General features: G+C 46.8%; 1 protein-coding gene across 2 annotated transcripts in view; it reads right to left on the bottom strand.

The window, feature by feature from the left end:
* LOC127002816 (putative transcription factor SOX-15) overlaps window positions 1-13483 on the bottom strand; it is a 30449-nt gene extending 16966 nt beyond the window's left edge. For both annotated transcript variants that reach the window (XR_007756557.1, XM_050869034.1), the window contains exons 1-2: window positions 13217-13483; window positions 1531-2082 (exon numbers count right to left, since the gene is read on the bottom strand). Coding sequence is in view for 1 of the 2 variants with exons in the window: in XM_050869034.1 (XP_050724991.1) it covers window positions 1531-2082; window positions 13217-13229 (565 nt within the window). In the remaining variant the exon portion in view is untranslated. The remainder of the gene's footprint in view (window positions 1-1530; window positions 2083-13216) is intronic.
* Between the last annotated feature and the right edge of the window lie 1955 nt (window positions 13484-15438).

The following is a 15438-nucleotide window of genomic DNA, read 5'->3' as shown; positions in this document are numbered from 1 at the left end:
GTAGTAGTAGTAGTAGTAGTAGTAGTAGTAGTAGTAGTAGTAGTAGTAGTAGTAGTAGTAGTAGTAGTAGTAGTCGTTGTAGTAGTAGTAGTAACAGTAGTGGTAGTAGTAGTAGTAGTCGTTGTAGTAGTAGTAGTCGTTGTAGTAGTAGTAGTAGTAGTAGTATGTGTCGGGAAATAAACATGGGTGGAGGTATCATTTATGTAGTAGTAAAAAAAAAAAAAAAAAAAGTAGTAGTAGCAGTAGCAGTAGTAGTAGTAGTCGTTGGCTCCCACAGGTGTTCGCCTTCCTTGGACAGGTGTGTGGCTGCCAAGGGTCCTTTTTCATACACCTGTTTTATTGCTTCTTTTCCCACACCTTTCCTCCCCTTTACCCTCCTCCTCCTCCTCCCCGCACCTCTCTCTCTCTCTTTTTTTTTTTTTTTTTTTTTGCTATACCTCCGCCCTCTACATTTTTCAACTTCATGCCTGTCCCTCCCATTCTCTGCTCTTCCTCTGTATCCCCTCCTCTTCCTCCTCCTCCAACACCACCTATTCTCCCTATTCATTACTCTGTCTATCCTCTTCTTGGAGTTATCTATCGTATTGGAGAGGATGAAGATAGATAGAGAGAGAGAGAGAGAGAGATAGAGAGGAAAGTGGAGGAGGAGGGGAACAGAAGCCACGCATGAAAGACAGAAAAAGAGAGAGACGAAGGGAGGAAGAAGAGGAAGAAGAGGAAGAAGAAGAGAAATAAAAAGGGGAGAGAGAGGAGAATGAAGAGGAGGAGAAAAGAAAAGGGAACAATATGGAAACTAAAAGAAAGAAAAGAAGGAGAAGAAAGAGGAGGAAGAGAAACAGGAAAAAAAATTAATGTATGGAAGAGGAAGATAATAATTAAAGTTTACGAGGTCATTTCATTTACTGCCCTCATTAATAGATAAATAGATATAGATAGATAGATAATAGATAGATAAAAATCGTCGCGCCTAGTGATGAAAAACTGAAAAAGAAAAGAGGAGAAAGAGACCCAAATAAGAGGAGGAGGAGGAGGAGGAGGAGGAGGAGCGGCAGATAATACAGTATATAAGGTTGATATCAGGCGAAACCCTTAAGCACGCGACTACCTGATAACACTCATCCCTCTGCTATGTACGTATGTGTGTGTGTGTGTGTGTGTGTGTGTGTGTGTGTGTGTGTGTGTGTGTGTGTGTGTGTGATGTGGCGTGTAGTGTGGTGTCTCCCAGTTCGAGTCCCCTAATCACCACCACTATCTCTCCCTCCCCCGCGCTATCTCTCCGCTATCTCCGCCCCGCCGGCCCTCAAGTACCTCCGATAGCGCAGCCTCCCTCGCGCCGCCCCTACACCTGTCCCTCGCCGCCCTCGCCTGCCCGCACACCTTCCATCACCACCTGTCCCCCAGCGGCTCCCCACCCCTCGCTGTCACGGGGTGGTACTGATAACGTGATGGGCTGTTTTTCCCTCCCCTGGTGTTATTGACGTTATTCACCGCTGTTAAGAATGCTTTGACTGTACTAAACGTAACACTCACCCAGCATCTTGGAGAGGTCGGCGTTGTGCAGGTCGGGGTTCTCGTCCGCCAGCTTCTTGCGCTCCACCTTGGCCCACACCATGAAGGCGTTCATGGGACGCCGGATCCGCTGCTCCCGCCGCGCCTTCTCCCCCGCCCCGCCCCGACCACCGCCGCCCCCGCCCTCCCAGCGGTGGCCGCCGCCGCCGCCGGGGTAGGGCTCCATGCCCCGCGGGTGGTGGGGGTGGTGGTGGGCGTGGTGGGGATGCTGCTGGTGCTGGTGGTGGCCCAGCAGCGGCCCGGGGTACACCAGGCCCCCAGCGTGGTGGCCTGACCTGAGGGGGCCGCCGTTACCGTGATAGTGCTGGAAGAGCTGCCCGCCAAGTCCGCCGCCAGGGTAGGAGCCCGCCATGAAGCCCCCGTGCGGCGGGTAGTGCGCCACGCCACCCTCGGCCATGTGGGCGGCCATGGGCGTCTGGGTCACGTTTTCGTTGTAGTCGAGGTGGACGTGGCTGGGAGAGGACACGGCGACGCCCACGGACGGCAGCCCGAACCCGCTGATGGCACACTCTCCTGGGGACACGGAAAGCCTGGTATTAGACACTCTGAACACACACACACATACACACACACACACACACACACACACACGTGAGCCATAACTCCCAAGTCCCGGCGAGACAGGTACGTAAGTCACGCGGCGGGCGTCCACGCGGCCAGGAATATTGAGGGGAGGCCGTGCCCGCCGCCGCCTCCGACACATTATCGTCAAAGGCGTTCCAGCAGCTGCCCCCTGAAAGCACGCACCTCACCCCCCACCCCAACCCTCAACCCCATGCCCTGCCGATACTCCGAGGTCGCCAACGCTTTAACCTCACAACGCTGCGTATGTTCCTATTTGTTGCTCCGTCACCTCTGACCGTGATGGGGTCAGAAAGATGAGGACGCGAAGCAATGTTCTCCTTCCGGGCATGGTTTTGGTTTTGCTCTTTCACTTTTTTGCCATTACCACTGTTTAGTCAGCTCAATACATCAGACAGTCATTGAGTGTAAAAAAAAAAAAAAGCTATGATAATTAGAGAAAACTAATATAAAGGCCCTTCAATATAAAATCCTCTAAAACGAATACAAGACAATTTTTTTATTATTTTCGTCGGAACTAGAGTATAGTAACGGAAATATAGACCGGCATTACGGGAACCAATAGTACGTTACCTTACCTGTCTCCGTCTGTAACTGCCCAGCCTTTCCACTGTGCTTGTGCCTTAAAACTACAGTGACGGGCGGATCTTGGACAACACAGCAACGGGAACGAAGTCGGACACACGCTTATGACGCCAGCCACCCTCCCAGCATCCACTCCGGCTAATGAAGAAGGAACCCAAGGCAGCGTCGTGGGAATGAAGTCTGTGGATATCTGCCTTCGCCCCTCTGCCTGCCTCTACCTCTCTCTGCTTCCTCTGCTTGCCTTGTTCTGGTTCTGATGAGACACTCCCAGCAGCAAGGGGGACTGAACGTACCCAAGTGTTTGCGTGGACACACCTCGCCTCTGCGTATTGGTGTTTCTTCTTAAGGTTAGTTTGCAGGAAGTCTTCGTCATGTCCCCGTAGAAATACTGATACACCACCAAGGACGAAAGAGAGCGAGGGAAGGAGAGAGAGAAAGGAGGGAGGTATACTATTGAGAAGAACGCCAATTATGAGAGAGAAGGAGCAGAGAAGAGAGAGAAAAAGAAGAGGAGAACTTTACATGACGAAAATATGATGGAGAAAAGGAAAGGAAAAAGAGAAGAAAACTTTACTTTGTGGAAGAATGATGAAGACGGTGAAAGAAAAAGAGAGAAGAGAGGAAATAACTTTACAATGTCGAAAATGTAATGACCGTGAGTGAAAAAAAATACAATGACCTCCACCTGTCGAGAATATGAAAGTAATCAGAGAAAACTGAATAGAAAAGACAGACAGACATAATATCGGATTTTGCACTTATAAAAACGAGAGTTGAATCGAGAGCAACACATGAAAATAAACAAATAAACAAGTAAACAAATAAACAACGGCAGCCTCTAGCCCCCCCCCCCCCCCCAAAAATAAAGACTTGATAAACCTAAAAAAATATATATTGATATCGAAAGACAAGTTCAGACGTCAAACAAACACATGATACTGCATATGGTGGGCACGGTAATGACCTGATTTCTCTTATTAAACACGGTTCGAAAAAATATATATACGAGACGATAGCACACACAAAAACAGGAAAACAAAGAAAAAAAAAAAAAGCATCACTAATCGTACGTCAGCAACAAAGTCTCGTACATTTGTCCAGCTTTTTTTTTCTACATCGAAGGAAGCAACTTGAAGGTAGAAACAAACAATAAGAAACAAAATTAAGCCCACTAAGCGTTATCATTATCATTATCATCACTATTACCACGACTATTAGCATCGTATTAACACCTCATTATCGTACGCGTTGAAAAGAGTCACAGTTAGCATTATCATAATATTAACTTCATCATCATCATATACGTTAAAAAAAAGTCGCAACGAGAATCAAGAGAACACACCAAGAAGATAAGAGAGATAGTGGGAGCGGCAAACACCTGATAAGAGGGGTGTTGAGGTCACTCGGGGCTGGTAACATTGTCGGCGGCCCTTTGGTGTATAGCCTAGCACGGCACTTCGATGACTACGAAAGATATATATAAAAAAAACTATCACACCAAACCTCATGCCAGTTTAAACATCAGTAGTAATAGTAATAGTAGTAGTAGTAGTAGTAGTAGTAGTAGTAGTAGTAGTAGTAGTAGTAGTAGTTAATGATATGTTTCACGCGGCTAAGAAGAGAGATTCGACATCCTATATTACATACACTAACAGCACTAATAACGTCATCACTAAGGAGTATTAGAAAGTGGAAAGCAGATACCTACGTCATTTTCTTTTCATCCTCCTTCTCCTACCTCTCCTTCCTTCCTTCCTTCCTTCCTTCCTTTCGTCTTTCCTCCCCGCCCCTTCCTTCCCCTACTCTCTCTCCTCACAACAAGAACAACAACATATCCTTAATTCCTCTTCTTACTCTTATCTTTCCTTCTTGTCTTCCTTTCCTCTTCAACTCCACCGTCTTTTTCATCTCCTTTCTCGGTTCCTTCTACTTTCCATCCTTATCAACCCTCCCTCCCACACATCAAGTCTCCCTGTATAGCAATCCCACAGCCTAGAATCGAATGTGCGTGTGTGTGTGTGTGTGGGAGGCGCCAGAGAGGAACAAGAGACTGGGGGCGTTCTAGGACAAACAACCTCCAGGAGACAGATACTAACATACACCGGAACAAGACAACCCATGCAGATTACTTGGGGTCAGGGATTAAGGACCAACAGAAGACCTTGCAACCTCGCACCAACACGGAAAATAGAGAAAGGACAGCATCGCGTGGGAGACAGAGACGAAACCGCATCGATAGCATCCTGAGCTCATTAGACGGAAGACGGAAAGCAACAGAATCAGTACGCTTGGCTGCTGAGTGCGTGGACGGCTTTAGTGGCAAGAAGAGATGAGAACCAACACGGAAAATAGAGAAGGGACAGCATCGCGTGGGAGACAGAGACGAAACCGCATCGATAGCATCCTGAGCTCATTAGACGGAAGACGGAAAGCAACAGAATCAATACGCTTGGCCGCTGAGTGCGTAGACAGCGTTAGTGGTAAGAAGAGATGAGCAAAAAGGCGGAAAATAGAGAGGGGGAAGGTTCGCGTGGGAGACAGAGACAAAAACGCATCGATAGCATCCTGAGTTCATTAGACGGAAGACGGAAAGCAACAGACTCAGTACTCTTGGGCAGAAGTGGTAAGTGGCAAGGAGTGATCAGCAGCATACAAGGGAAGTGCAGAGCGGGAGGATCACCGGACAGCCAGACAGACAGAGACAAAGGAGCATCGATAACATCCTGATCCCATTAGAAGGGAGATGGACAGCAGGAAAACCAATACAGTACACTTGGCTTGGCTGCTGAGCTGACCGGTGTGGGTGCAAGGCGAAGGTGACATGATAGTGAGCTTAGGCGCTGCTATAGTGGTTGTTAGATGAGAGAGAGAGAGAGAGAGAGAGAGAGAGAGAGAGAGAGAGAGAGAGAGAGAGAGAGAGAGAGAGAGAGAGAGAGCATGGGAAGGATAGGGAGGGAGGGGAGAGAAGTGAGAGGTGAGGGAGTGGATATTGATGGTCAGGTAATGAGGGAGAACAGGGACAAATGTATCGGGCGACCTGAGGACCACATGCTGACGAACCCACCCCCTCACCGCCCTCACTCTCCTCCTTCTTCTTCTTCTTCTTGTATTTCTTCATCCTCTTTCTTAATCTTCTTCCACTCTTTCTTACTCTCTTACTTTCCTTCCTTATCCTTCTTCCAATTCCTCTGTTTTTTCTCCTTCATTTTCTCCCTTTGTTTCTTCGTTTCCTCCTCTTTCTTAAATCTCGTTTCTTCCTTCTTCCCCTCCTCCTCCTTCTCCTCCTCCCCTTCGTTTTTTCTTCTTCTTTCCTCCTTCCTCTATTCCTCTTCTTACTTCTTCTCCTCCTCTTTCTTTTATTTATTTCTCCTTCTCCTTCTCATCTTCGCCTAAAACTCAATTTCAACACATCTCAGAGACTCGACACACACACACACACACACACCAGTTTCAACCCCCTTTCCCCCCTACCCTCAGACCTTTCCTTTGCCCCGAATCGTGTTGCAGCATTTTTCTTCGTCTCATCCCTCTCCACCACCGCCGCCGCCGCCACCCACAGCACCACCACCACCGCCACCAACACCAACAAACACATCTTTTATTTACGAGGTAGCAGTAGGTCTCTCTCTCTCTCTCTCTCTCTCTCTCTCTCTCTCTCTCTCTCTCGTCACGTATATCTCATCATAACAAATTTTCGTCCGTATTCTAAGCATGCAGTGTTGCCAAATCAAAGAGAGTTGTAAAGGACAAAGGTGGGGAGGGAAGGGAGGAGAAGGAGAAGGAAGGGGAGTGATGGGAAGGAAAGGAAAGGGGAGTGATGGGAAGGGAAGGGAAGGGGAGAGAAAGGGAGGAAAGGGGAGGGATGGGAAGGAAAGGAAAGGAAGAGAAGGAGAGGGAGGGATGGGAGGGAAAAGTAGGGAAGGGGAGAGAAAGGGAAGGAAAGGGGAGAGGGAAGGGAATGACAGTGGGGTGCCGGAATGAGGTAGAAGGGACGGAGGGAGGGAGGAGGGAAAGGAGAGAGAGGGCTGCCTACCTACCTATAGAACACACACATATATTCAGGACCCAGCTGGCCTTAGTGAAACGGGGTCAACAGAAAACAGCCTCGTGGAGGAGTTCTGAAGGTAATTCTTCGTACCGCGCCGGATAAGAAAGAAAGAAAGAAAGATAGAAAGGAAAAAGGAAAGAAATGAAGAAAGAGAAACCTAACATAGAACTGAGAAAAGCCCGAATGAATAAATAAATAAAGAATGAAAGAAAATAAAACCTAATTAATGAATGAATGAAAGAAAGAAAATAAATGGATGAAATTAAATGAAAACGGCTCGCGGGTAAAATTTAGAGAGAGAGAGAGAGAGAGAGAGAGAGAGAGAGAGAGAGAGAGAGAGAGAAAGAAAGTCCAACATTACAAAAACAAAATAAAAAAAGCAGAACGAAAAGTAATGCAACTTTATAAGATGATGACAAACCGTGGGAGACTGGCTAATCACTCAACACGCTTCGTTATCTCATTCTACACTAATTCTCTCTCTCTCTCTCTCTCTCTCTCTCTCTCTCTCTCTCTCTCTCTCTCTCTCGTCATCTTATTGAGAGGAGCGCGGGAGGGATAGAGGGAAGGATTCAGTTCAGGAATGTGTGAGTAGGGAAGAGAGAGAGAAAGAAAGAATTGGAATGAGGGAGACAGGGTTCAGGGTAAACTCATACATTCGTAACCGCCACCGTGACAAAAAATACCCTTGTAAGATATCCCAGACGGGCTTCCCCATATCCCGACCTCCTCTTACCGAGCAAATATTAATAAAACAAAACTGGGAGGAAGCAGAGGGGGAGGGGAATGAGGGAGGGAGAGAAAAGGAATGAGGGAAAGAAAAGGAATGAGGGAGGAAATAAATGTGAGAGAGAGAGAGAGAGAGAGAGAGAGAGAGAGAGAGAGAGAGAGGCATGCATGGTCTGAGGCGAAGGTATATTTTGGTGACAAGAGTTGTATAGTGACAGGGAAAACAACTATAATGAAAAAAATAACAAACAAGACAATCAGAAAACCAGAAATAAAGCATTGAGAGTCTTAGTAAAGGGAATCCCATCGGTAAATCTGATCTCCGGGGATTCTAATATCAAGTCGACGATCTGCGTGCGTGGACTGTGGCGAAGATAAGTTTTGCTTCAATTCCTTGCTGATGGACGTGAGAGAGGGCGGCGGTTCGCATGATTCACGCCTCAATCGCTACTCCATTCATGACTCACACGCGCTCTATTCTTCAAGCCACTTTTTTTCCACTCATAGCCTCTCATTTTCTAGTCCATTCCCTCACTCACTCGCTCATTCACTCGCTCATCCACCAAATTTTCTTGTTAGTGTTTTATTAGAAGTCTCGGTGTTACGAATTCCCTCCCCTTACATTCATTCCCTCACTCACTCGTTCGCTCACTCATGCACTCACTCGCTCGCTCATGCACTCACTCGCTCGCTCATCCACCAAATCTTCTTGTTAGTGTTTTATTAGAAATCTCGGTGTTACGAATTCCCTCCCCTTACATTCATTCCCTCACTCACTCGCTCGCTCACTCATGCACTCACTCACTCGCTCCTTCATCCACCAAATCTATATGTTAGTTTATTTAGTTTTAAAGTCTAGGGGTTAAAAACTCAACTGATTCCTCACTGACTCATTCACTCACTCACTCACTCACGCGTGGTTGGGCACTTCAAAATGTGTTACAATATATGAGGAGAAAAGAAAGGCGGAGGAGGAGGCAAAGGAGAAAGAAGTGGATGAGAAAGAGAAGAGAACAAGGTTTAAATGGAAAGGGAGGAGAAACAAAAGAAGGAGAAAGAATAGCAGAATTGGATGAGAAAGAGGAGGAGGCTAAGCTGGAAAGGGAGGAAGAAAAGGAGAAAAAAGAGAAGTTGAGAAAAGGATGGAGGAGAAGACGAGAAAGCAGAGGAATTGATAACGAAAAGGAGGAGAAAGAAGAAGAGGAGAAAGGGAAGAAAGAACAGGAGAATAGAGAAGAAGGCTAAGATGAAGAGAGAGTAGCTGGAGAAAGGGAAGAAAGAGAGAGAAAAGAAGGAGTTGGAAGAGAAAGAAGAGGAGGAGGAAGAGGAGAAGGAGGTGGAGAAGGAAAGCACACACAAAATTAACCGAAGGAAAGTCAACACCCAGATCATCATTCCAGGTATTTGTAAACGGACGCGTCATCGTAAGAGAGAGCGAGCGAGAGCAGAGTCAGAAAAGAAATATGCAGAACGTAAATAATAAAAAGATGGAAAAAAACAAATGAGAAGCGGCGACTGGCGATGGCGTCCCTATCGTCGAATCTAACCACAGGATAAAAAAAGAGAAAAATATATTCGTAATCATTTATAGCGGCGAAGCAAAGAGATACTAGGCAGATAATAGGGACTCCCGCGCCGCCATTACTACCACTAATAATAATAATAATAATAATAATAATAATAATAATAATAGTAATGATGATGATGATGATAGCGGGACGAGATTCTGCGTCGATTGTGCAAATTTAACAAACGTGATGGAGCGTGAGGAGGAGGAGGAGGAGGAGGAGGAGGAGGAGGTGGTGGTGGTGATGGTGACCGCAGAGAGAGGAAGAGGAAGAAGGACGAGCAGGAGGAAGAAGAAGAAGAAGAAGAAGAAGAAGAAGAGCAAAAAGAACAAAGAACAAGAACAACAAGAAGAAAAGTAAAGGTGAAGATGGTGAACGAGAGAATAAGACGAGACAGACGGAGGAGGAAAAGGAAAAGAAGAAGAAGAAGAAAAAGAAGAGGAAGAAGATAAAATGTCCGTCTGTCTGTCTTGAAAAATATGTGTTCCTGCAACTGGCCACCCACGTCGGACTACTGATCAACACACACACACACACACACACACACACACACACACACACACACACAGCCTATGAGGGAGGGGGGAAAGGGAGAGGAGGGGGGGTGGAGGGGAAGAAGAGGGGGGGGTACGAGTCGAGGCGCCATCGGTATCACATTTCCCCTCATCCTCGTCGCCAGCGTTGCCTGAACCATACTTCCTTTTTCTTTTCTTTTTGTTTCTTGTATTTCCTTCCTGGTGATGCTGTTCTGCGGCGGCCCAATGCGGCGCCTCGCTCACCACCGCCGATTAGATAGCCCGCTTGTCGACGGCTGGGCTCCCCCTCTCCCCCACCCACACACCCACACATACACAGACAGAGACCCGGCGTGAACTTCAATAAACAGGAAGCAAAAACGATAAAAAAGGCCTTTGTATTCTTTCTGCCCCGCCTTAGCACAAGATGGATGCCTTGTGTCTGTGTCTTCCCAACGGTATATAAAAGAATGAGTACCTTCACATTCTTCATCTCACTGCCACTAAAGGGAGAGAAGGATTCGAAAGGGAGCCTGTTGCTATTCTTTCTGCCCCGCCTTAGCACAAGATGGATGCCTTGTGCCTGTGTCATCCCAACGGTATATAAAAGAATGAGTACCTTAACAGTCTTCATCTCACTGCCACTAAAGGGAGAGAAGGATTCGAAAGGGAGCCTGTTGCTATTCTTTCTGCTCCGCCTTAGCACAAAATGGATGCCTTGTCTCTTGTTTTCCCAACGGTATATAAAAGAATGAAGAATGAGTAAATAAACATTCTACACCTCCCTGCCATTGAAGGAAGAGATGGATTTATAAAGGAATATGTCTTCTTTCCACCTCTCGTTAATATACCAGAAGGATGAAGCATTGTTTGTGTCTTTCAAATGGCAAATAAATAAATAACTCTCTCCACCTCGCTGCCGCTGAAGAGAGATGGAGAAGGATGCGTGTCTTTCAAACAGCAAAAAAAATCAATCACTAACTTGTGCTTCCATCTCCCTGCTTTAACTATAAGGAGGACGCCTATAGTGACTCCAAACGACGAAAAAAAAAATAACCATGTTTACTTTCTAAGCAGCACTATAAAAATGCATCATAAAGGAAGAGCATTCATGTACTCTGCACCTTGTTGGCAGTGAAATAGTTTTTGTGTCTCTAAAACAAGGAGCCTGGCGGTACAGAAAGAATACAATAGATACCTTCTGCGTCTTACTAGCATTGAAAAAAAAAAGATGTTATGTTCTCCAAGATTTCGTGAGTTTGTTGGCGCAGCGGTAGAGAGGTCATACCCGTTCATCTAGTATCCGATGGTTCGAGCCCAACACGAGGCGTCCCCTGGTGTGTGTGGGGGGGGGGGGGAGTGTTCATGCGTCTCCGTAGCGCTGTATAAGCTCATTTAAAAAAATTCCAAGTGGTGTCCTGATTGTGCAACTCACGCCACATAAATTATTAATATATTTTCCTGTTCGCTGTTTATCCTCGGTGACTCATAACTCCTATAAGTGTTGCCAGGTGCGTTGTAAATCAAAAACAACTGTAACAAAAGCAAAGAAAAATTCGAGTAAAAACCAGAATGCCACCCTCATCGCCATCATTATCATCAGCATCAGCAGCACCAGCAATATCATCATCAACAACATGAGAGAAGGTGAATGCAAATCGACACGAATCACGGCATGAATCGTTCAAAATATTGTTCCTTCGGGCGTGTCATTTTTATTAACAACAACAGCATGAACAGCAATACCGTTAACAATAAAACCCATTATTATATTTTCACTACTAATCAAATTTATAATCATAAGAATAACTATAGAATTACAATAACGATTACTGTTGTCTTTTTCTTTAATATGTGCCCGTGAACTGCATGGTCGCCTCTACTCGAGACCCGTTGGCCGGTGGCAGCGGGGGAGGCTCAGCAGGTTGGTATTTCAGAATGGTCCGAGTTGGACCTACCCCCTGATAATTACTGTGCAAAATTCATCGACCCCTTCACAACAAAAAAAGATGTATTTGCCTGAAGAGAACGCACAGAGCTTTTGATCCGCCCCCACTCCCTCGGCCGGGCAACATATTTCCCCTCTCTCTACGTATATGTGGCGCCCACTCTTGAATACGTCAGGTTACGTTAGGTTAGCTTGGGTTAAGTATAGTTAGGTTAGGAATAAGCGGGCGGGCAGATGGCCAGCCTCCGGGCAGCGAGTCGGGCCTAACGGAGCCATCCCCGACGTGCCCGTGTCCGTGACGTTTAATGGAGGCACAAAAAGCGGAGTGTCGACACCTGTTACCTTGAAAGCAAAGCAAAGGCCGCCGCGCAGACCAAGTTTGGCGACGCAAAAAGTTGTTAATGTCGCCGCGGCATTGTGTGCGGCTGATGACCGAGCGAGCCGCCGCCAGACCCATGTGCGTGGCAGGCCGACGCGCCGCGCTGGGACGGCGGGCGCGGCGGCACGTGTTGCGAAGAGGAACACGAGATCCTGACAAAGTGGTTTCTCGTGGCATGGTGTGATGGTGTTCTGCGGCAACACAACCAGCAGAAACAACAAGAATAGCAGTACAGTAGTGGTGGTAGCAGTTTAGTTAGTGGTGGGGGTTATTATTACTGTTATTCTGGCATGGTGTTCCTGCAATTGTCTTTTATCTTAGTAGCCTATTTCATCTCCATGGTACTTTTCCTTATGAGCAAAGGCGAGGATAATGACACAAACAACACTCTGGAAACTGCTGAACCTTATTAGGCGTCTCAGGCATGTGTTGGTGCATGTGTGTCTGTACTCAACGCGGGGCAGGACACAACAGCATCCACCCTTAAGGGGCTGCATTATAGCTGGCCTCATTAAAGCACCTCACAGCACATAGCACAGAGGGGAATCAGCAAGTCTTAACCGGCTTGCAAATCCGCCCACCCGACCTGGTCATGGTGACAGGCTACACAGGGGACATTATGTGTGTGTGTGTGTGTGTGTGTGTGTGTGTGTGTGTGTGTGTTTTAGTTCTGTACTTAGGCCTACATTCCGTTGTTTATGTTTCATTATTTTATCAGCTTATTTACATAGTTTCCGATGCTTGAATAGTACGTGACAGCACACATTAAAAAAGATCAGTTAAGTAGTAGTAGCCTTGTAGTAGTAGTAATAGTAGTAGTAGTAGTAGTAGTAGTAGTAGTAGTAGAAGAATTATTATCTTCGGAATTGCGTGGTAAAGCGAAGAATTTTGTTTACTATCTGCTGCTGGACGGATCACGGTCTTCGCCGAGGAACAGTCTCCAGCAAAGGCCTTTCAAGAGCTACCGACTTCACGTTCATCGCCGCAGACTCACTTCATCCATAACAGTAAGTGAACGAACATCGACGAATCACCGATAATAACAAAAAGCAGGCGAAAGAAGAAAAACACGAAAAATTATAAAAAAATGGAACTTGTGATGGCTGAAGATGATGGAGAACGACTACAGATACACACACACTAAACAGCTGATCTAAACCAACATTACGCTGCAGTGGGCAACCTCCGTGGAGGAATGCGGGGCTGGGGGGAAGGGGGGAGTAGGGGAAGGACGTGGGGGGCAGGTGGCGGCGGGGCATGGGCAGGGGGCAGGGGGCAGCTAGGGCATCTCACCTGTATTCATCATCCTGGGCTAGCTCGGGTCAGGTGTCCAGCAAGGGGGGCGCCTCTCCACTCACGAGGTCACCATGGCGAGTCAATAAACACAGATGAGGTCACAGTGTCCCGGGGGTCACGACACACAGTTTAGCACGAGTAGAGTTAGAGGGTGAGGAGAGCGCGGGGCCTCCAGTCACACTACACGCGGAAAGTCGCAAGTGTGAGGCGGCGCAACGGGTGTGTTAGCGTCACGACAGCCAGGAAGTGACTGCCTGGTGCACCTGTGGCCCCATCACCTGCCCGGCGCCAACGTCACGTCAGGTTATCGTACCGCACGTCACCTCGGCCGCCGGGATGACAGTCTGGCAAGCGTGTCAACTGTACTGAGGGGCCATATACTTCAACATTTCGACCCCCAAGTATAGGCCACATATTTGACAAGGCTTTCGTAGGAGTTTGAGGCATTTCCAGGGATAGTTTCAACAAGGCTTTCGTAGGAGTTTTGGGCATTTGCAGAGGTAGTTTTTTGTTTTATGCCATGAATATACATACACACTCATTAGAACGCGACTGATCTCCTTTTTGGCCTTCGGAAATAGTTGATTTACTAAGTGGGAGCGTTTGAAAATACCGACTCTCTCTCCTCTCTCTCTCTCTCTCTCTCTCTCTCTCTCTCTCTCTCTCTCTCTCTCTCTCTCTCTCTCTCTCTCTCTCTCTCTCCCCCCGCCAAGCAGTGCGCCACCCACGGCAATGGTAACGCACAGGACACGCCCCTCCGTAAATTTTAGCGGCACTGTGTAGAGACCCGATTGAGTTCTCTAGACTAGAGGGTCATCTAAGGGGTCTCTACTGTATGCTGTTCCCGGGCCGGTTACAGTTTTCTGGGAGCTCTACACGAGATTATGTTTGAGGTTCCCATAATATATCCCATCCTGATATTAGGTGATTACATTATTATGAAATATCAAATACCAATAAATTCATCTTAGCCTAGTGTCAGTACCGTAGTATACTTAACTTATGAACCTGTCTAGGGAATGCGTATCCATCACTTGGCGGAGACACTTAAAACATATACAACATTTAAACGTATTCAGACACACATTGTAATCAAATATATTAATATATGTGGGAAAAAGTAGAAACCACTGACCACATCCCTGAATTTCACACTGGCCCTGCGTCCCACAAGCTCAAGGGCTAATGTGACGAAAATGAGCACCGAGGCCACGTGCAGCTGTACCGTATGCCCCCATCTCTAGTATTCTCTACCTTCACCACCTGCTGCCAAACTCTACGGCCACCTCACACCCGGGAACGACCGCATATTATAAACCACTCCCGTCTGGCATCCTTGTAGCGAGCGCCCCATTGTAGTATTGCGTCCTGTTATAAATCTCTCCCTCCCGTCCTAATCTATGTACTTGTCTGATGAAAACTCCTTTGTATCAATTTATCTAACGTCCGCGAGTCCGGATTTCAATTCCTGGGGAGGCGCCATGAATATGTATGCCCGGAGGATGAATGTTATGGACGGAGTGTGAGCGTCCGAGCCATAAATATCGAGGTGAATGTTTGTGAATGTTTATGGATGTCTATGAGGCGTGTTAGTGGGCGAGCACGAATGGTGAACTTTTGGCAATGTGTATTATTTTGGGATGTTTAATAGTGGAAAGGTGGGAGAGAGAGAGAGAGAGAGAGAGAGAGACTCCTTCACTACCCCCCCCCCCTCTCTATATTATACCCGTTTGCTTACTTTTCTAACACCGAGAGAGAGAGAGAGAGAGAGAGAGAGAGAGAGAGAGAGAGAGAGAGAGAGAGAGAGAGAGAGAGAGACGCCTTGTAACCTTGCCTTAAGTTAGCCCATCAAGACTTATAGCAGGTTACTCAGCCAGCAGCATTCCTTTCACTGCCAAGATTAATCACATCCTCTAACAGCCTCTAAGTTGTATACCTCCCAAGCATGTGGACACCTGCCTTGTTCTGAGCTATTCTCTCTGACATGGCAAGGGTCAAATGTACTCTGTTCCTCTGAGGGCACGGTGCTCAGTTCACAGCAGATTCTTGTAACCCGAGCAGCACTGTATGGTCTTATGCTCGGAGGAATTCCGTAATAACCTTTTCATCCCTCTGTGATTATTTATACATTACTCCACATTATTGAAACAACCCTTGGAACATATCATTGCCAATGTTTTAACAAATACTTTCTTCCTGGCATTGCTTTGGTTATTGAA

Source organism: Eriocheir sinensis, chromosome 2, assembly GCF_024679095.1.
Source record: "Eriocheir sinensis breed Jianghai 21 chromosome 2, ASM2467909v1, whole genome shotgun sequence".
Classification (NCBI taxonomy): Eukaryota; Metazoa; Arthropoda; class Malacostraca; order Decapoda; family Varunidae; genus Eriocheir; species Eriocheir sinensis.
Note: the sequence above shows the minus strand (reverse complement) of the source record. Positions and strands in the feature narration are given on the sequence as shown.